This window comes from Megalops cyprinoides, chromosome 16 (assembly GCF_013368585.1).
Source record: "Megalops cyprinoides isolate fMegCyp1 chromosome 16, fMegCyp1.pri, whole genome shotgun sequence".
Lineage (NCBI taxonomy): Eukaryota > Metazoa > Chordata > Actinopteri > Elopiformes > Megalopidae > Megalops > Megalops cyprinoides.
This window is the reverse complement of record NC_050598.1, coordinates 3817988-3840570: the sequence shown is the minus strand read 5'-3', so window position 1 is coordinate 3840570 and position 22583 is coordinate 3817988. Positions and strand designations below refer to the sequence as shown.

The window sequence follows — 22583 nt, the reverse complement described above, 5'->3', positions numbered from 1 at the left end:
AGGCGGCGATTTTGAACACCATGGGCCGCTCTTTCAGAGAAATGGAAACCCCTTCCCATCAACAGGTTGCCAGTGCTTTTGCACATGGGGACCACCATCAAGGCTGGCATAACATTTCTAACAAAACGTATGCCCAGTTCACCACTGTGTGTGCCAGCATTGTAGGTCAGAGAATTCCAGTGACGCCAGAGCTGTAAAAATGCTGTCAGATTCATGTGCCAGTGCGTGTCGACCGAGAATTGGTCCAAATGTGCCATTTCCTGCCAGTCCAGGTGCACTTCCCGCTTATCATTTCTGTTTACATTCTATGGTACCCTTCTGATTTTTTTTTTCTTTTTTGTTTCACTTTCAGCCTCATTTAGTTTTCTCTGCTTTTCATCATTTCACAAATTCTGATTCATTTTAGTTTTAATTTCAGCAGTGACACTGTATACAGTGTCACCTCTGGCCTTTTGCCTTCTGCCATGTGAGAGGACACGCACCTGTACATTGTGGGAGGAGTCACATGTGTGCAATGCCGGCGTTTTAAATGGCAGCATTTTCTCGACATTTATGGCGAAGTGGATGTTGTGAATTTGATTGCCCTCCTCAAAACAAAGGACAACTGCAAAGATGGGGCATGTGCTCATAGCTCTGATTGGTTCTTTCGATGAAGGTGTTGGTCCTTCATTGGCCAGAGAAAAACCTCTCACACACTCCCTAAAAAAACATGCAGACACAGTGACACACATGCTCACACACACGCACGCAGACACAGAGGAAACTGAAACTGCGCTTCTGATGTCAGACGCCGAGATTTGAAGTCAAACGTCCCCAGGGGAACAGGCCCGTCTGACATCCTCTCACGATGTAATGCCATTTCAAGACGGGGAAAAAAGCACTAGCCCATTCTCTAACAAAGGACCCACACACCTCTCCTGCCCACATAGGTCTCTCGCACTACAGCAGCTTGTGAGGTTAGATTGTACACGCCTTCCTACATCTCAGTCATAGCAGTCCAGTGAGGAGGTATGGGTGAAGGAGTGGGGGGGGGTGGGGGGAAGGATTTTGGGGCACGGCTGGTGCCCCATTGTGAGGTGTTTTTACAGAGTGGAACTCTTCCTCAATGTAGCAGAGGGAGGGTACATGGAACAGCGATGACCAGGGGAGGGAGGGAGCACCTGTATTGAACACGGAGGGTCTGATGGATTATCACAGTATTGCTGGTGAACGGAATCCCTGCAGAGAGAAAAGCAGAGTGTGAGGGCATCATCAAAAACACGCATGGGCTGGACCTGCATGGGTACTTATAAAGGTAGGTGCTGAATTAATTTTTCAATTCAGTGCTGGAATTTGTTTATGCTCATTGGGGTGGATGGTGGGTGGATGGGTATTTAAAAAGCAACCACAGTGCTTCTTTGTCAATATTAAGAGTTATGTCGCAGTAGCTTTTAATGGAAAAGTAGCTTGCAAGGACCTCAGCACTTTATAGCAACTGAACAGCATACAAGGCTAATGTTGCAAACAAGGATAGGAATGAACATTTTACTGTCTATGAGCAATCAGTGAACTTAGTTGATTTTGAATGCACCCACTGACTTCTCTCAAGGTTATGCTGTACCCCCTTCTTCCCACAGGTAAATAAAAAATGTCCATTCTATTGCCAAAAACAGCATCAACAACATTAAAGGTCCTCAAAGCAAATAGTTGCACAATAACTGAAATTGATGGCAACGGCTCAATGACAAGTTTGACACAAATATTTAAGCAAGTGCTTGAGCTTGTGTACAGTAATGGCTTGTGTGTGTGCGTGAGTGTGTGTGTGCACATATGCATAAGTGTTCGTGTGTGTATATGTGAGTGTGTCTGTGTGTGTGCGCATGAATGTGTATGCCTGGCCATGCACAGACCTTTGCGTGAGGAGGGGGTGCCTCAGATGTGCGTCTCCACGTCGGTGAAGCCGGGCAGCATGTCCCCGTTGGCGCAGCCCTTGGGCAGGGGCAGCATCTTGTCGGTGCTGGGGTCCGCTGCCGCCCCCTGCTGGCCCCTCTGCGCCCGACGGTGGATGAGGGGCACGAAGAAGAGCACCAGGCTACCCACAATGGGCGGGATCCCGGCCAGGTAGAACGCCATGTGGTAGTTCCCAAAGTGGTCCCGCAGGAGTCCTGAAAGAGTCAGAGAAATGGGAACAGAGTTACAGTCGGGGGCCCCCCATAACTGCACACGCCACAACCCCAAACCCCAAAAAGTGCCCCATCTCTCTGCCTCCTCTAAAGGCCCACAGGCTGGTATGGAAAAACACCAGCCAGACAGCAGACTGAGATGGATGGTCTGCAGCACAAGGCATATTGATTCAGTCCTGCATACCGAGCTCAGCTCTGCACTGACAGAAAGGGGGGGTGGGGGGCGAACAGCACTCTATTCGCCCCAGTCATTACGACAGTACAGCTCCATGATTGGATGCAGCTGGGAGCGTGTATTCGTTTACCTCATGCCTCCGTACGACCGGGGTGTTGAGTGACAGTGCGTTTCTCGCATTAGTGTGGTGAAACGGCTTTCCTGCTCGTCTCAGGGCCATGCTTTCCACTCCATCCCGCTCCTACCTGGCAGTCTTCATGTGTGTTCTTATAGACTGTGGTTTCACTGCAGAAATCAGGGCTGCCTTTGTGTCAAGTTTTCGTGGAGGCCAGCTATTCTCCGCATTTAAAGACGGCGAAGACAGCTGCTCCTGTTTAAGATGCATTTCTGCAAATCTGAGGGGTTCCGGTGCTGTACGAATCAGTAAGACCAGGTGTGGAGTGACAGAATTAAGGAGATAGGGCTGGAGGGAGCAGAGGATATGACGGTGAGTGGAGGCGCATGGTGGGAGCACAAACCTGCAATAGGGGGTCCGGCAGTCATGGGCACGGCCATGAGGCCCAGCAGGTAGCCAATGGCCTGGGAGGCCCGCATGGGTCCCACCAGCTCGAAGGCTATGGGAGCCATGATGGTGATGAAGCAACCGTCGCAGAGGCCCAGGAAGAAGCAGACGGCGATCAGGCCCTCAAATATCTGGCACTGGGGGATCATCATGGACATGAGGCCCAGAACCGAGAACGACACCACCTGGCAGGCAGGGCGGGAACAGGGCCACATGTTTAAAGGAAAGCAGACACATTCTGATAATTTGACAATTAATTGTGTTCCACATCGTTCCATTGCTTTTCCAGGAGCAGAGACAGGAACGGTAGTAGAGAAGAGATGATAGGCTAGTTTCGTTTTTTTTTTGGGTTATTTTTTTTTCAGCAAGCGTGCCTGGCTGCCTCTCCCTGATCCTCTCGTTGTGCTTCCTGGCGTGGCGGCAGGGGCCCACTCACCTCCCTCTCTATCTCCAAACACACTCAGAAGACATGGGGCAGGTGACAGAACATGGGGGGGGGGGGGGGGGGGATGAATCATTTTTTGGTGCAGGGATGAAGGACAGCGTGTGCTAACAGGCTGCGTCAGCGTGCTCTGCGCTGATCGGCAGGGGAGGCTGCGTGGGCCCAGCCTCTGAGCCTCGCAGCCGTAGCAGGGCTATAATGGAAAACAGCGCAGGACCCTGTTGCGGCTCTCTGCGAAACCACACAAACAGTGCGCTTCTCTCCTGCGCACCGCACCCCCGCTGTAACCTCCACGCTCGATTAGTCACACAAATCCCATCAATCACAGCTGTCACATAAAACGGCACCTGTGATCATGCAAGCTACTGGTTAATGCCAGTCTGGACAGCAACCAAGAAAGGGATCAGGCTGTATTTAATTTTCTCATTTAAATACTATATTATTTATATACTAAAGTACTTCAGTACTACATAAACCATTAAATACTATGCACGCACACACACACACACACACACACACAATGTGTTGGTGTGTGTGTGTGTGTGTGTGTGTGTGTCTATGCATGTACGTATATGTGTTTGTATGTGCACATTTCTGTGAAAGAACATACTACACACGTTGCTCTGTAATCAGGACTTGTTGCCATGGGCAGCAGAGACGGGTTCATTTGAGATGCAAATGAGATAGAATATCCAGCTGCAAAGGGAGCACAGTGGTGGCGGGCCCCACACGCTGAGCGCTCGCAGCGGGGGAAAGGAGGTCAGCAAAGACCAAATTACGGAGGGGGCAAGGGAAGAAGTGACAAGGCTAAACACCGAAAAATCCCCCTATCACAACGTGCCAACCCGCATCTTATCAATGAACTGTCAACTAGATATGCGGAGCCCCACTCCTCCATCCATAGAGAGATGCAAATGTGGATGGTATGGTTTGTACACGATGTGAACGCACTCAAAGGAGACGTGGCCCACATGTGACTTCTGTTGCTGCTGCTGCAATTCATGTTATTTTCCCTGAACGTGATGGCTCATGGATACAGTTGTGGATCTTATTTATTTATGAAAATAAATAAGAAAATAAGAAAATAAACCAATAAATGAATTTTAGATATACTGTGCAAAACAATGGCAGTGTACACTGTTGTACTGGCGCAAGCTGGTTCCTCCCTGCTCAGCCCCCCGTGTGGCAGTACCTGCATGTAGATCTTATTCACCCCCGGGATCAGGTCCCCCACTTTCCCAAAGATGAGGCGACCCACTCCAGAGGAGGCACCGATGCACACCAGCAGGACCCACTCTTTCTGTGTCTCCTTGAACTGCTCCTTCACAAATTTGATCTGGGGGGAAGGAGGAGGAGGGGAAAGGGCTTTCAGAGATCCCACCAAAGCAAGGACCCTCCTGCTTATTCAGATTCCTGATTACACAGCAATGAAAAACGGCACACTTTGCGTGTATTGTTTCTGCTTAAAAGTAAAATGAAATATGTTTAAACTTCCTTTTCAGCTATCCACTCCAAGACATTGAGATTGATTTCTGCCCAGGTTAGCATTAGCTTCATTTGTTTGCCTGTTCCCAACTGGCAGATCGTCACTGTATTTTGAGGAAGGCTTGAATTTGAATTTATCTTAATGGGTGAGTTACCACTCAGCTTGAAATGTGACCACTGAATACTGTTTGTGCAATATGGTTTAGCTGAATTCTTGAATATTTACATCACGGTATGACTTCATTAATTCACTATGCCACTTTGTACTATGTACACCACTTTGTGACAATTACAATTTTAAAAATGCATTACAACAAATAAAATCTGAATGATTGGCTGTATTCATGCATAATGTGTGTACTGAATTTGAAATGTATGGAGTAGAATAGCTGTTAATGTACAATGAGGTAGAACACCGTTCTGGATTACTGAACAACTTCCTCCATGAAGGGCTTGTGCAACTCAGTACACAATTCATTCCCTGTTCTATCCTGTCTATGTATTTGTATTTGTAAAAAGGGCAGCAGTGTTTTGTAGTGGTATGAGGCAGGACTTGTAACTGAGAGTCTTCTGGTTGAATTCCCCATTGGGGCACTGCTGCTGTGTCCTTGGGCAAAGTACTTAACCCATAACTCCCTCAGTAAATATCCAGCTGTATTAATGGATAACATGTAAAAGTGTAACCTATGTACGTTCCTCAGGATAAGAGTGTCTGCTAAATGACAATAAAGTAAACTGTGGCGTTGTATTTCATCTAATACCTTGTGCATAGGAAAGGCGCTCGACAGATTATGTTAACTATTATTATTATTTTGATGTAAAGAATGGCTGCTTCTTTGTTACTATGTTTGACAATGTTTGTTGTGTTACCTTTCCCGTCACTTTCACTATTGAAAGGGTTTATGTAAGCTGCAACTGTATGTGTCACCCCCTCAGTAGTACTGTACTGTACAGTGTTTATCCAGGAAGTCCCGCGTATTCTTTGAAATGAAAGAGAGGCCGAGGGGGAGCCAAATACAGGAAAGCAAAAACTACGCTTTGAATGGCTTTCCTCCAATCCCACCCAAATGCCGGGACCAGCAGGCACTGCTCCGCACACCACGCTTCCTGGCCCGAAGGTTACCACTCGATTCAAAACTTTTTCCTTTTTTCCCTCCACTTTGAAAAGGCAGTGGACGCAGCAGGTGACTTCAGCGTTTAGGGAAGCTCGCGGAGCGCGGGAGAGACAGACTCAAGTGCACGTGCAACAAAAGCCAGAGCTTTGTTTACTTCTGGTCCACGGCCTGAAACAACAGGCGAGTGAGCGGGGTCCCCCCGCCCCCCGACCTTGCCGGGGGCTGCGTCTGCGTCCGCGTCCGCCTGCCAGCCCTCGCCTGTTTTCACAGGTGTAAACAAAGAGCTACTGTACGGGAGCGCGGGGACCTCCGCTCTGCGAGGCCCCCCCATCGACCCCCATGTTCCCCTTTGAGTTCACCTTTAGACTCCCATGCAAGAGCCGGCCAGTCAACACCTCCCTCCGCTGTGTGAGACTCCCTATCAACACCAATTCACCGCAGTGGACAGCTAAATTTACACTCCGGGCTCCAAGCCCGTCCGCCAGCAGAAACCGCCAGTGTGATTTGCTATGGAGCTGCCATGTCTGCACCCCCCAATCTCACAGCATCACTTTTTAACAACGTGGGTCTGAGCACAGAGCACTGCTCTATTCATAAGCCACCAGCTGATCACATGATGCACGTGTGCAGTTCTGAAAGGGTCTCACCTTGATCCTATTGACAGTGGTGCCAGAGACGCTGCAAAATTAGCGATTTACTGACTGTAAGTGATTCTGCGCCTCATTTTGAATGTTTCCTGTGATGCTTTAAATAGTGACTATGGCACCTGTGTAGGACCAGGAAAAAACACGGGCTGCATCTCCCAAATGATCTTCGTCTGCGGCTTGTAAATTGCTTTCTTAATTACAGCGCTGGGCCGCATGTGCTCCGTCAGACACTGCGGGCCTCAGAGTCATGCCTCACGCGCTCATGCCCAGACCTCAAGGTCTCACACTTTCTGAACCTGCCCGGGCTTCTGCTTACACAGTTTTCAAGACTGTGCCAAAGTAATACTGAAGTGGTATAAATCTGGCACTGGCAACGGGGATGCGGTTTATCTGCCTCTAACCACCCCTTCTGTTCCCTGATAGACAATTTCAACATCCTTCCCCCCAAGCCCTCTGATTCTCACACACTGCACTCTGCCAAGCTGGAGATTTACGTACTGTTAACCACAGACGCAGAATACTTCACTGGCAGAAACGTCCTATTTGACACGCATTGACAGTAGTGTGGTGTGGTGGTGAGGAGCACAGCTCATAACCAAAAGGTTGCTGGTTCAATTCCCTGCTGGCACACTGCTATTCTACCCCTGGGCAAGGTAATTAACACACAATCGCCTCAATAAATATCCAGCTTTACAAATGGATAAAACTGTAACCTAAAACTGAATGTAGGTCGCTCTGGATATGAGTGTCTGCTATATGACGTAATTTAATGTAATATATTACACTGTACTGTCACTCGGAATGCACATTTTGCCATGGTTACAAAAGATGGGGATGGGAATTACACAGACATAACTGTTGCACACACGTGTATTAGAGCAATTAGGGATTTCACAGTACTGGCCAGTCAGGTAAGGCGCGCAGTCTCACCAGGTGGACGTAGGGCACGAAGTAGCCCAGCACAGCGGTGGCCACACCGAAGGCCCACACCCTGTATGTGGTAACATAGAACACCCTCAGGTTGAAGTACTTCCGGACCTGGGCGAGCACCCGCTGCCAGCGGCCAGCAGGGGGCGGAGCGGCACCGGGGTCGTGGGCGGGGCCGTGGGCGTGGCTCGGCAGCAGAGGCCGGAAGGTGAGGGCGAGCAGGGCCTGGACAAACATGAAGATGCTGAGGACTTGGAAGGTGCGGCTGAGGCCCAGCGGCCCCACCACCTTCTTGAGCAGCACGGGCAGGCCCATGGAGAAGATGCTGCTGCCCGCTGTCACCACACCGTTCGCCAGTCCCAGCCGCCGGCGGAAGTAGTGGCCCAGGATGACCAGCGATGGCTGGAAGGCGAAGGACGAGCCACAGCCAAAGAGGATGCCATATGTGAAGTAGCGCAGACCCAGGGACCTGCAGCGGGGGGGACAGAAGGGGAGGGAGGCAGGTTAGCAAGTAGCACACCACCTGGTGGCCTGCAGGACCACACAAGCATCAGCATATGGCTGTTCGGCCAATCTAGCTCTTGTTGCAACCTTGCTAATGACTAGGAATGAAAACATGAGATGTCTCAAGTCTGGCCTGATTTACTGACTATAATGTACTGCACAAAAATCAGCCTCAGCAACATGTTTCATTTCATCCTTTGAAGACTTACTTAATAACATACATTTTCACCATGTTGTCAGTACTCAAGGTCAAAGATCATTTTGGACAATTGGTGCAACAAGGCCGCTGATGTTGGGATTCTTAAAAGTGAACCATGTGACCCGAAAAAGGGGACAGGATACGGATGTCTCAGACCCTGTCTGAGCTCCTGCAAACACAACTCTGAGTTTGAGTCTGACAGGGGGGACGCTGGCGGGCCAGTGAGGCCAGGAGGCCATGGAGGCATGCAGGCACAGCCCGTCAGCACACACGCTTTAGAGGGTGCAGCGTTTGAACTGCTCCGGTAAACCCCTTATTCATACCACACCATCTGCACACGTTATGTAAGGCTCAGAGTCGCCACAGGGGCCCCTGCATTCGGAGTGGGATGGGCCCTGGGGGCAGGCACCAGGAAGGGGCACAGCAGAGGCATGCGGGGTGGGGGGGTGCATAAATCACCACAGAAGGGTACCTCCTGTTCTCATTAACATGCCAAGCTGCTCACATGGGGTCCAGCTTTCGCCCCTCTATTTTAAGTCGCTTTGATGACGGGTATACAGCCCACAACTTGTCAACGGCTTTGTCCTGTCCACCTGCAGAAGCCGTGCCTCCTATATGAATAGAAACTCATTGTTTGGTATGATTTAATAAGAATGGGGGTGTGACCTGCAGCAGTCTTTGGTAGTAGTGGTCAGATCTGACAGTACCGTGCAGAGTGGATGAGAGAGATGACAGGCACATGTTTGGCAGTCAGTAGCACCAGTTTGTAATTGTGTGTAGGAAAAGGCTCAATACTTGGCGAAGGAGCTGGTGAGGAGTCCGAGGAAGGCAATAAGAGCTCCGCTGACAGCTGTTTTCCGGCAGCCAAAGTGGTCCGTGAACATGCTGACGACAGGAGAGCAGAAGAATATCATGCCCATGGCCAGCGCCCCAACCCAGGCTGCAGAGAGAGAGAGGGAGAGAAACAGGGGGAGGGAGAGAGTGAGATACAGAGGGAGGGAGAGAGAGGGTGGGAGTGAAAGGGAGGGAGAGGAAGAGAGAGAAGGACGGAGGGACAGAGGGAGAGAGAGGAAGAGAGGAAGAGAAGGAGGGAGGGAGAGACGGGAGAGAAGAAGAAAGGAAGAAAAAGCAGGGGCAGAAGGCAGAAAAAGGGAGAGAGGGAGAAAAGGAGAGAGAGTGGGAGTGAAGGAGAGAGGGACAGGAAGAGAGAGTGGGGAAGAGAGAGGAGAGGAGAAAGATGGCGAGGGAAAGGAAGAAAGAGGGAAAGAGGGAGGAAGGAGAGCAAGGGAGACAAAGTGAGAAAAAAACAGAGAGAGAAACAGACACATGGTTAACATCATTCCGTCACAGCATTTGTATATTCCAGTCCACAGCGAGCAGAGGAAACTGCAGTAAAACATAAACACGAGAGGGAATATAAGGTTAGCGCATGCTGCTACTTATCATCCCCCCACGCCATTCCCACACCCCCTTGCACACAATGATCCTATACAATATATGACAAGCACCTGAGGCCAATCAGGAGTCCACAGAGAGCTCACTGGAGACCCAGCAATGGTCACGCACGCGTTTTAAACTGACAAAATCACTCTGGGTTTCTCACATAAAAAGCCACTCAAATGTTCACATTATCACAGTTGGCTCTCCTCATGTTGATTTCAGCTGTAAACATTTCGAGGTGCGAGAAAACTAATGTTGGTGATGTAAACAGAGCTCTAAGAGGAGTACGAGGCTGCACACAGTGCAGCTCCCTATGCCCCCCGCTGCCACGCTTACTCAATGGTAGGGTTTCTGTGCAGCGTCTGGGCCACTGGGATAAAGCCACCCAGTGTGCTGAGGAATGTGAGCCATCCTCGGCACCTGAAAAGATGCCGGGAAGTACGCCCACAAAGGACAGAGCCTTCATCCGCGCTTCAGCCTGTCTGCCTGCAGCCAGATTGGCATTTCTCCTGCTTACTCAAAGCTTCTCCTCTCCAGCTAGATGAGAGGGACTCCTGAGTGGCTCAAGGCATTCAACTCGAATGTGGGCTGAGCTCTGTGGCCCAGGTTTGATCCCAGCCATGTCATCAGCCAACAGTGACTGGGAATCCTGTAACAAATTGGCAAAGGTTGCCAGTTCCATTCCCATATGGGCTGCTGCTGCTGGGCAAGATACTTAAGCCAGATTTCCTCAGTAAACACCCAGCTGCAGGAATGATAACATGTAAAAACCGCCAGTTGTGTAGGTCGCTCTGGATAAGAGCACCTGTTAAGGCAGCATAATGTAAATATAATAGTAAGGACCAACTGTGAATACATCAGGTCCTTATTGGCACAGCCTAGCAGCCAGAATATTTCTCTCTTTCTGCTTCAAGCATGTGAACTGGCCTGAATCACATAAAGTTTGTAACTCACAGGTTGCCAGTTTGATACCCTCCGGCAAGGCATGCAACCCCAAGTGCCTCAGTGAATATCCATCTGTATAGATGGATAGAATGTAAAAAATGTAAGATATGTAGTCGTTCTGAAGTCTGCTAAGCAGAACAACTACAGGCACATGTGCCAGAGCCATCCCATTAAACAATTCGCTATACAAAACTAAAGACAGCCCTGACACTACAAAAAAATACTACAAGAGGAGTTTCTTAATGATTTCAGCCTGGTGTCATGTTAGTGCTGTTCAGAGCCTGGGACTGGACGGAAAGTAGCATTCCAGCCCCTTGATGGATGGCGTTCAAATGCAGGATTACGTAACTGGCCTCATTTAGCAGGAAGGTTATCACTGTCACATTTGGGGGGTTTTTTAATTTGTTTGGGCTTTTTTTCCTGCCTCAGAGTGGCTTTGTTGTTGCTGGAAAGAAACAGTAAATCAAAAATTTCCTGGAGGAAGCCAGAGAGGGCCTGGTGTAGCTGACTGTGTTATGTAAATTCGACTTTAGGAGCACTTAGAATTGGAAGAAGGAGGGGGCGTGGCTGGGGGAGTGATCACAGGATTCAACACCAGCGCTCGGCAGTCGGAGAGAATGATAAACGTGGAACGGGCTGTCCCTTCCCTTCATGACTGTATTCATTCTGCGGTACTTTTCATCATGATTTTATTTACACTAAACCTCTCCGCTCTTCAGACAAAACAAACTGTGGATCAGTTTACCCTTTCAGATTTTTTTTTCCTTTCCATAAATCATTATCCTTTGTTATTGGTTATACAGTTGAACATAGCCAGTATGAACTGATTTTTCTCAATCATGTCAAGTCTGCGGGACAGCTTAAGATTGAGGCCACTCTGGCTGCTCCCAGATCTGTAAACATGTAGCAGAGAAACCCTCTGGAAAACGTGCATTGTGAGCAGCCGCTTCACCTAAAGTACAGACAGGCCGCAGGGCCTTATCAGTCAATAGGTGAGTTGTATGCAGACATTGCCATGCATAAAAAGAACAGGCCGACATACACAGATTGCTTGCCACACGCCTTAATGGAGGCATGCGCATGACTTAACACTGATCTCTTGGCAGCTACACAGGCTCTCTCACAGAGAGACAGAGAGAGAGACAAAGAGGAACCTGCTTCATAAGGAATAATTCAATCATTTTTGCCCCCAGAGAAGCAAAAAAATGAAACAACTTTAGCTCGGAATCATGAGAAAAAAAGTTTTGCAAGGAAATAAGGGGACAATCTAATTTCCAATGCCTCGAGTTCCAGCCCTGTCCCCATACACCCCAATCATCATTTGTGCAATGACAAACTCCCAGAATTCTCAGAGCAGTCACTGATTCTTCAGTGCCCAATACCTGACCCAACCGCAACCAAATGTATAAGCTGCTCAACGAGGAGGGAAAAAACCTGACCATTCTTTCCAAACATCTGTTACTTAGCAACTGCATTAATAACAGTGTGCCCGGTTTGGGCAGGGTGCCACCACACATTTTGTCGTTGCCATTTGGACTCAAGCAGCACACCTCTGACAACTCTCTCACAGGAACAACAGGTCACACCGAATAATTTGCAACACGCTAAAGGTATTGGTTTAGCATATACTGGATGTTAACATGAAAACAAATATACAGGTCTTATTGCAAGGGCATGTTACAGGCAAATTAAAATGATAATCCACAAAATAAAACTCGCAACCAGCACCACGTCAAGTCACCATTAAATCCCCATATGCTGAGTGTGCTAAACTACCCTAGATTTACCCACCCCAGTAAAAGGCTCTTTTCTCACCCCTCCATCTCAACAACACCTTTATATTAGCCTATCACTCTCTCTCCATCCCCTACTGCTGGAATCCTAGGAGTTAGACCCCACCCTGTCCTTCTCTCAATATATTTTCTTGATGCTTCATATGATTAATTGAATAAATTCATATGAGTAGAATAAGATTTCATTTCCACTGTAGGAAAGGACAAATTCCAGGATCCTGAGAGGCTCATATGGTAATGGTCCAACAGCCTGGGTTCAAAACTGGCTCTGTTGTTTGCTGACAGTGACTGGGAGCCCACACTGGCAGAACAAATTGGCTTCACTCTGTCAGGGGTAGGGGGATAGACATTTGCCTCCTTTTGCACTGTGGGAGTTGTTTAAAACAGTCGCAGTAGGCATGGCTGTGTATCAGAGGATTGTAAGTGCCTACAGCAGTTGTCACAGAGCTGATGATGATCTTAGATGCATAATTGGCACCTATTAAACATTTAAATAACAAAAGGGAAGATCTTTCTAAAACTGGAATGTGTCTAAGAGAGATGGCAAAATATTTAAATCCTCCAGATAACACCAGCATTCTGTGAAATTTCTAAAATTAAACAAGAATATTGAAACAACCATCTCTTCTTCCAACAGCTGTCTAGAATAATACAGAACAGCCTTTAACTTGGTGAAGCTATGGATCAAAAATAGCCAGCACAATTGCTATTGCTGTGTTGTTTTACAAAAACCCCAAAAGTGGCCTTGATGGTCAGGTTGAGAAGAGGTTATGTACACCAAGCACTTGCACAAGCAGCATTAGTTACAGCTTCCTGTATATTAGAGATAGGCATCAATCAATATGTATGCATCCCCTTTATTGCACTGAACAATGCTTCCTGCTTGTCTTGTATTACGGCACACCACGGATAGAATTACATGCCAGAGAACTACTCGCTTCTGTTTTAAAACCCCCTGTGACATTTTGGGAAACCAATTTGTTTTAAAAAAGGCATCTTTTAGAGGCCAATTTCACAGTTCTGTCAATTATTCCACAATCACTGAGGGGTTGCATGGTTCCCCTTGTCTGAGGAGTTGCCTTTAGGTGGCTAATTTACAGTCAAACGCTTCAGGGGTTTGGGGGGGTGGGGTTTCAATGGGAGTGGGTGTGCAAGTTGACTTAATGGATGCAAGTTCTGGCAGCCTGGAAGTGCTGATCTAGGGCCAGCTTTGTTGTTTATCTTTTAATGGTGAAGGTTAGGATTGCGGTTGAGGAACCTGGGCATGGATCAGCACTTACAGGCAAGTCCTGCCTCAAGCGACACTGGCAGATGGTGTAGTGTGAGCCAGCCATGGTTGGGGGGGCTGGGCCCGATGGCACCTGGCACTACCCAGAGGCTTTGGCTGTGTCGGCTTTCTGCCAATAATTTAATGCCAATTTGCCCTAAATTAATTAGCAAAAAAATGTCTCTCCCCTTTCCTTCATAACAGAACATTTTGTTGCTTCCCTAAGCTGCTCTCATGACCCCCCCAGGCATAGGTCAGTGAGATAAATCACTTTTCACGATGTGCATGGCTTCTGGCCAATCACCTGCCTCGAAAAAAAAAACAACAAAAAAACGTCAGAACACAGAGACCTCAGAGCTTGATCTTACATCTTCCACCCAAAAGCTCAGTGATGGGGAATGAAACAAGATGAACACATTTCACATAATTGCTGCCTCTGCGCCCCGTGTCAAGCTGGCTCTGTGGCCGACTGTCTGTGCAGTTCTAAATCACGAGGCAGCACTGCAGACAACACAGGCTGTGCGTATCGCAGACAAATCTGCAGGCGGCTTCAGAGGCTCTGTCAGCAAGGCTTTCATTCCTTGACCTTATACCCCAGGTTGGGAAAGGGCTATATCCCCCACCAATGGTGATCGGAAATGAATTGGCTTCATTCCGCTGGGGATAGGGGTGGTGAGGTCAGCCAGGGTTTCCTTGTCTCACCACTCTGAGGCACACAGGTGCACCCATTCTCAGGCACCCAAATTGCTCAAAAGTCATTAGCACAGTAGCATGTATCCTCTGAGGAGTGGCCACTCCACTGTGGTGCGCTGCGTGACTTGAGATGTGGAAAACAGCCGCTAACTGCGTGCAAGTGTGGAGGGCTGCGTTTGTGCCACTTCAGCGCTCCTGCACTGCTACAGAGGCCCATGTGGTGAGGTGAGATTCATGTACTGCACAACTAACTCTAAAAAGAGAGTTATAAAGGGAAAAAGCATGAGAAGACAACTTCACACCCATTGCTAGCTCATGAGTACGGGACATGACTGTAACCTGGACCAAGACATCAATGCTCCTTATTCTTTGTGTCACAAACTGCCAAGTACAGCTGAGCCAAAAACAACAACAACAACAAAAACAATAGATTAAAAAACCCTGCAGGCCCCAGAATTTATACTGTAAACAGACAAAACTGAAAGTATTGGACTCCCATTCCTCCTCCAACAAAACAATTTCCAGAGACACACTCCCAACCACTGCGCTTGCATCATGGTTGCTAGGTAAAAACTCTGATACTTTGATACTGGTTTGAAAATTAATATTACTTGTGTTATGTTGTTAGGGGTGTACAGTGCAGCTGTGCATGAAAGCTGAAACACTGGTGGATACATTATCTAGGTACCAGTGCCAGTAGTGGGTCAGTTGGAGAGGCAAGCACTGCAAGGTCCATTGAAATTTAAAAGAAGAAAGCTTTCTCATTGATTATTTGCATGCACGCATTACAGTTCAGTTCCTTTCCAGAGCTGCCAAGGATGAGCTGAGTGTAATCTCTGAGTTAGGCCTGATAATTGTCCATCTGTGATACAGCAAGCTAGCTAACTGCTGTAGCTGAATCAAGCAGTCATTGTCTGTTACCAGTAAAACATTAGCTCGCCTGAATGTGAAGTATGTAGTGCTATGCATTCTGGGTGGCTGAACTAGCCATGTGCAACGGTACACCACCCCAGAGGATAACAGCAACACCACTCACACCCCCTGTTTGCTGGTGTGCTAGCCTGCAATAAACAAAGGCCCTGTTTACATCATTTATTACATACATTTATTGTTGGAAAAAGCATAAACGCTAGATTAGAACATTTTGAACTTCACCGTATTTGTCTGGCACCTTGCCAGTATGGTTGAATTAAATAGGCTAAGCAAGATATCATGTTTCCAAAGTTTCTTATGTTATTCACTGCAATGAAAATGTTTCATAATGTAGTTTAATATCAAAGGGTGTCCGCTGGTTTGCTAGTGTTGTGAATACATCATGAATTAGCTACTTTTCTAAAACCGAAGCGCGCTTGTTACAGGAGAAGGGACATTCTAAAATGCTTAACGTGGCTTTATGTTCCAAAACAGCGATAAATGATCACCAAATTTCTCTCTGACATCTCCTGTCATAAACACTTCCACCTGTCAAAAAATCAAAACCGAAATCCTATGAGTATGGATGCTTTTTTGATAGGAAATATAATTTATGACATGTGAGATGTCAGACAAATTTGGTCATCATTGATCGCTGTTTTGGGACATTAAGCCACGTTAAGCTTCTTCCTTATAATGGGCGTCACTGGAGAGGAAAACGTAGTGAGATAACGACCATACTTCTAGGATTTCGGTTTTGATTTTTTAACAGGAGGAAGCATTTCTGACAAGAGATGTCCAAGAGAAATTTAGTGATCACTAATCAGAGTTTTGTAAAATTAAGCCACGTTAAGTGTTTTAGAATGTCCCTTGATATTCATGATATCATATATCTTTGACTCCCACAATAGTCTAACATTTATTTTTGGAACACTTCACGTAGTATTCACAATATCATTTTTCATGTAATATATTGCATTAGATCTTTGGGGCTTGGAAGCATTTGAGGTAGCTTGCGAAGTCTAGTTGTTGTTGCCCGTTATGGCACTTTAAAACCCTTTCGCACGTAACTTATTTTTCAAGCTGTGTAGCGCACATGGTTCGTTATGTTTTCATTAGCGTTATTTAGCTTCTCATAGTTATCAGTTAGCATTTGCTATATTTTTTAACGTTAAATCACTGTTACCTCAAAGCTAAAATTAGCTAGAATTTTTTCCAATCTAATGTTCTAATCGCACCGGTTTTAGCTTACACGCTAAACAGCTAATTACACCGGCGTGAACACCGTTTGCGTGCGAATGAGTACATACTTCCGCTTAAGCAGAGGACGTCAGTTGAGTAGCGGTCTTTCAATGTGGCCCAGGACGCATCTGTATTCACACTGCTAAAAGAATGTGGCCATATGCGGCCCAGACCACCTCCAAGTGTGGTCTGAGCAGGGGTGGAGCCGATGGCTCACTGCCGAGGGGGCGAGGACCTGTAGTGGGCCCTTATACTGCCAATAGAGGTTGTACATGTGACGTCATATTAGGCGGAGTCATTGCGGGTTACACCCACTGAGTGGCAGCGTTAGCGTTTAGCATGAATGCGCGAAAACACAAAAAACACATCTAAAATGGGAAAGAAATGTTGTTCGATTAACTGTACAAATAGATTCAACAAGAAAACGGAGCTATTTTGTTACAGACTGTCGAAAGCTAAAGAAAAGCGACGTTACGTTGCGCTGTTCCCTCAGTTTTGTTTTTTTGTTAGTTGATCGCTTTTTGGAAAATTAAGCTGCGAAGCGTTTTCCTTATAATGTATGTCAATGAAGAGTTTTGCTTTTACGCCTGGCAGCGAAATCGCTTTATAGAGACAGAGCACATTTAGGCCACGCCCACGCCGTAGGGAAAACAACGCTGCACTTTTCCATTGATTTGCATTGCAGTTCTCTTTGTCTTGCAACTAAAATCGCAACCATGCCAAAAAAGCTGTTGCGTAGTGGGTTGCACAGCTAAAAAGATAACTAACCATGATTTAAACTTTTACAGGATTCCAAGACGCAAAACGAGCCAAAAAGACGTCATAGTTGGCTTAAAGCTATTAACAGACAGTAGGGCTCGCTAACCACGGGGACCTTATGGGTTCCCGATAATATTCACGTGTATGTGTGCAGCAGACATTTTGTGTCAAGTAGCTCAAAAATTTAATTCTCTATCTGAGAATTTGTTGTTAAAAATTTGTATATGATTGATTCCAATTCCCCAGATACATTATTTTACTAGTTAGTTAGCTATCTAGCTATGGTAGCTTGCTCTAGGTTAGTTACCAGGTAGGCTAGCTACCAAAGTACTCAATCGATCTTCACCGATCTGCAAAGTCGATCTTCATGTTTGCAGGGACTTATCCTCACCGTTTAGTCACTTTTAATAAAGCCTTCTGGAAAGTGCATGTGGAGAATAACATTGTAATCAGAGTCTGACATTTAGCTACCAGTCACTGTGGCTAGTTGATTTCGAAAGTTAGCATTAGTCGCCAGCCATCCTTTTCACCAGCCAAAGTCTAACTGTAATTTATATTTTAAATAAAAAAAAATACAAACATACAACATACAAACATGAGACATGAGATATACGTGTTGCGTGCGGGAAGCGTTGCCTTCACTACGTCCGGTTACGTCCGCTAAATCCCGTTCTGCGATCGGATTTTTAAACTTCATTATAAACTTATGGGACGTACAAATGCGAATGGACGTTAAGCGGCGCATGACTGTACAAACAACAATACTGTAAAATAACAAAATTCTTTAAAAAAATAATGCCTTTAATTAAACCAGATTTTACACGTTACAAAGAAAAAATACATACTGAAAAAAAGACCTAACCTACTATTACTTTCTTCAAATAATAGGAAACTCATGCAGGGTTTTTTTTTTTGTTTGTTTGTTTGTTGTTGTTTTTTTTTTTTTGCGTTTTGCCAGCTTACTCAATTGAGCCTTTTCTGTTTTGTTGGGTTTTTATTTGCTTTTTTTCCCGTTTTTGGTCTGAGAGGTTTCCTTACTTCAATCATTCCTTTGGTCTCAACAATCTCTCTACTCATTGATGAACCCAAGTCTAAAAATCCGGAGAAGTCTTTTTTCTTGCAAGGGCTCATGGGTAAATGCCAACAGCAATAATCAGTAATGAATTTAAAATTTAGTACTTTAAGATGAAGCTGAAAAGCTAGAACTCTGTTCAACTGCATTACGTACGTATGTCTCCATCTGGATTGCACGACGATAGCCTGAAGTTGACCAAAAACATGTGGCTCTGTATAATGCCTATATAACAAACCTAGGATTCTGATAACACAAAGCAGTCTGCATTGAGGCCAGATGAGATTGGTCAGCAAAACATTCTTTGAATGTCTTAAGTAAGTAGAAGATGGAAATATTTGCTCCTATGTGTGTAGGCAATTTCCTCCCTTTGTAAACAGTGGATTCCGTGAGTGCTACCACAGAGTGCCTGTTGGAATCCTGGGAAATGTCAGGTTGGGGAGCAAGGATTTGAAAAGCACCATTTCCCCATGTCAGAGAGGACCTCCAATGTCTGTTATATTCACTTAACTGTCCAAAGTTCCTTTAGTATTAGCTGTGTAAGGCTTGCAAAAGGTTCTTAGTATGGCCTAACTGCTTCGAAGGCTAAATTAAAAACATAAATCAACCATAACAGCGATCATAGTGTGAATTCCACTTCAGAGGCATTGCTGAAAGAACTGGAGCATTTGGGTATCCTTGTTGCCAACCGAGAAAGAGAAGGTTGACCGCCTGACCGCCTGATTGATCCATTCCAAGATGTGTGATGTGATCTGCTCTCCCATTGGAGCTCTGCAGAATGGAAAAAGCAGCACCACACATCTTCCTGTGGAGAACCAACAGGAAGGCCAGGCTATCATGGTAAACAAAGTAGGTCTACACAAGTCATCTAATGCTGGGTCTGCACTGGATTGTCTCCATCCAGAGAGCACAGGTTCAGGCTGTCTAGATGGAGACAAGGGTGAGATCAAAGTGGACACAGATGTGGCCTGGGATGAGGTGACCGCGGATCCGCCCAGACAGGCGGCAGACATGAAGCCGACGCAGGGGCCCGGTGCCAGTGCAAAGGCCACTGGAGCTGGTGAAAGTTTAACCAGACAGCCACGTGCCCATCTCCCCTCAGGCGACCTCCCCTCTGTGTTTGCACCGCATCTGTTCTCGCCGTCCGCAGGGGCCAGGCAATAAGACAGATGACATTTAGCAAACAAACAGCATGTCCCGGCTTTTGAGAGCACTGCCTCTTGGGTCAGCCACCCGACCTACCCGACCGTTAAACATTACCATTTCGGGCCAGGCCACCTGAGGACGCGTGGTTGAAGCCAGCTTTCGGCGCAAGACACGCCCAACAAACCCATCAGACAAAACCCCTCACTCCCACCACCCTGTGTCTCTCCTCACCGGAGAATGCAAGCACTCACAGCAAAGAGTATCCGTTCCCTCCAGCTTTCATCCAAGGCCACCCTCTGGGTATCCCTTTCCCGGGGGTACTGGACATGCTTGTGTGTACTATCTATATAAATCCAGTCTCTCTCTGATATTTGGATGTGGAAAAGCTGTAGACCCTGATCGGATTTTGAGGAAAGTGAAATGCTTTAACAGGGCCTCGAGGGGCTCTGAGGCAGGGCTTTGTGCCACAAAGACCAAAAACCCCTTGGCACTCCACTCAGCATTACATTGGGATTAGTCTCCCGTTCATATGGAATATCTCCCTTTTCTCAAGGAACACCCACCGCTGCTGAGTTCACTTACCACCGCATTCCTCTGAAGGTCACCGTTCCCCAGGACTGATCCAGGGCTTCCCGGGGGTGGGGGGGGGGGGTGACTGTGGGTGTACACGTATGCCTGCACGCGTGTCTGTGCATGCGTTTGGCGCAGTGGCACAGCAGCAGTTGCCCCTGTTGAGGCACAGCAGCAGTTGCCCCATTGTTTGCCCACCGCATAGGACACAAAGGGATTGAAAAGGCCGCCCTTCTTCCCCTCTGGAGGTGCCCTTTGTCTGCATGGAGCCAGAGCAAGTGGGTGGGTGAGTGGGTGGGACAGCACTCCTCCAGAGGCCAGGGGGTGCACACTGCCAGGGTGCCCACTTGGCAGGCCCCTTTAATGCAAATGGTCTCCAACCTCCCACAAGCTTCCAGTCTCGTTTTCAGAGGGCAGCAGGGACAGAAAACAAGCAGCGTACTACAGGGAGGGCCACTGGTCTCTCTTGTTTGCCCACCGTGCACATTCTGCAGGTAAAAGCACCCACAGGATAAAGCAGGGTCTGGCCTGTCTGTTTTTCCGCTCCTGTTAGCACAGAGAGCACAGGGTTTCCTCAGGCTTGCTCAGTGACCTCTCACCCTCTGCTAACAAAGCAGGCTACAAACACCAAGCATTTTGGTTTGTTTAACAAAAGTAGCATTCAGAATGGCTACAATAATTTCTGGCATTTCTTTAGCAAACACACAGGTTTGTGGCTCAATGCTGTTGACACGGTCAGGGTAATGACATGAAGTGCGACTCTTTCTCCCTTACCCTATTACAAACTTTCTCTGTGAGATATTTAACATCTTTAGTGAAGATGTTAGTGTGGCATTCCATGTTAAGCCTGGTCTTACAGATTGTATTGTCAATGCGCATTATCTCATACAGAGAATGAGAGGTGAGGAGTGAAATAGGGGTCCTTTCATAGTATGTGCGTGAGTTGCCGAATTAGCCTCCTCCAAGGGACTCACGAGAAAGCCATCCCTCCAGTGCGGGGCAGCCCCGACTTTAGGCCTCACAATGCATTCTCAGCTTCCAGGCCATTCCCCCACCCTCCCTCCCACACGAGGGACCGTGCCTTAGTGCGAGTGCCAGACATCCTCCGGTGTTATTTCAGCGGCACTCCTGTCTCATGCAAACATTATTTCCTCTGGGACCCGCCGATCTCACCAAAGCCTGGGGCTGCCCGAGAGCACAGAGCCACAGAGAACAGCGTTAGAGTTGAGAGAGAGAGAGAGCAGGGACTATAAGGAGAGAGAGAGAGAAACAGAGAGCAGGGACTGCTGGGAGAAAGAGGTAGAGAGAGAACAGGGACTATAGGGAGAAAGAGCAGGGACTGTAGGAAGAGAGAGAGAAATAGCAGGGACTGTAGGGATTTTTGTGTTTTAAGGGGCATCCCAACAACCCCCGAATTATCCATGCCTGCCCTTCTCAGGTTTATCTTGGTGTAGGAGGGGATAAAGCCACACACAAACAGGCATGCATCTAAGGCCTAGGGTGGTCAGCTCAGAGGTATGTATCCATTCCCACAGACACTGACATGTTTACGGTCCCCCTCAGAACAGCAAAGCAACACAGTACTCTCAGCTCTCCCTATATCACAGTGCTCTCAGCTCCCCCTATATCACAGTGCCCTCACTTCTCCCTATATCACAGTGCCCTCACTTCTCCCTATATCACAGTGCTCTCACCTCCCCCTATATCACAGTTCTCTCACCTCCCTCTATATCACAGTGCTCTCACCTCCCTCTATATCACAGTGCTCTCACCTCCCCGTATAACACAGTGATCTTACCTCCCCCTGTATCACAGTGCTCTCCATATATCAAAGTGCTCTCAGTTCTCACCTCTCCCTAAATCACCCCACATCTCAGATTTACACCTACAAACCGATCATTCTAATGATTCTAATAATAATAACCAACAATAAGAGGCTCTCTCAGGTGTTTATCCAACCCCTGGGGGTAGGAGCTGTAAGACCACCAGGTGCATAATTTCTAAAACACTCAGAGACATCTCCCTGAGATTAAGCTGTCCCTGTGTTGAAAGTATCCCTGCATCTCCTTGTGTTTTAAACAGAGAGGCTCAGGTTTTCTCCTGCCAGCACTCGAGAGCAAAAGAAAAAAAAAATCATGTCACATTCCACTGTGGACAAGAAACGTACACAAAGCACACACAGAAAACAGCCTGGTGTGAGGGTTAAAGAGGCAGGCTGGCAGGGAGATACCAATCACTTTCCCCAGATTCGAGTTTCAACATTGTAGCTAAGTCTTGACCAACATGGATTAGGGGGAACTATCTGGTGGTTAACAGTAGCTGAAGCTTCCCCAGTTCACCTCTTCACCTTCTATTTTTACCTTTTACGTGTTCCTGTAATCAACATCTCTCTTAAACTCCATTATTTTATTGGTTAGTGAGCAGAGATGCACATGTTCTGATTTTTTGCTGGCAGCTGCAGCAATTTCCATGATAATTTACAAATATTTAGCGATTGCTCCAGCACTTCATGGCACAGCCCACGGT

General features: G+C 47.1%; 1 protein-coding gene across 1 annotated transcript in view; it reads right to left on the bottom strand.

Annotated features, from left to right (window-relative positions):
- Positions 1–351: 351 nt before the first annotated feature.
- The window catches only part of slc16a2 (solute carrier family 16 member 2), a 40042-nt gene continuing 17810 nt past the window's right edge, over positions 352–22583 (bottom strand). The window contains exons 2-7 of the mRNA XM_036547903.1: positions 9014–9158; positions 7519–7984; positions 4534–4677; positions 2856–3084; positions 1890–2144; positions 352–1218 (exon numbers count right to left, since the gene is read on the bottom strand). Coding sequence (XP_036403796.1) covers positions 1912–2144; positions 2856–3084; positions 4534–4677; positions 7519–7984; positions 9014–9158 — 1217 coding nt within the window. The 3' untranslated portion in view covers positions 352–1218; positions 1890–1911. The remainder of the gene's footprint in view (positions 1219–1889; positions 2145–2855; positions 3085–4533; positions 4678–7518; positions 7985–9013; positions 9159–22583) is intronic.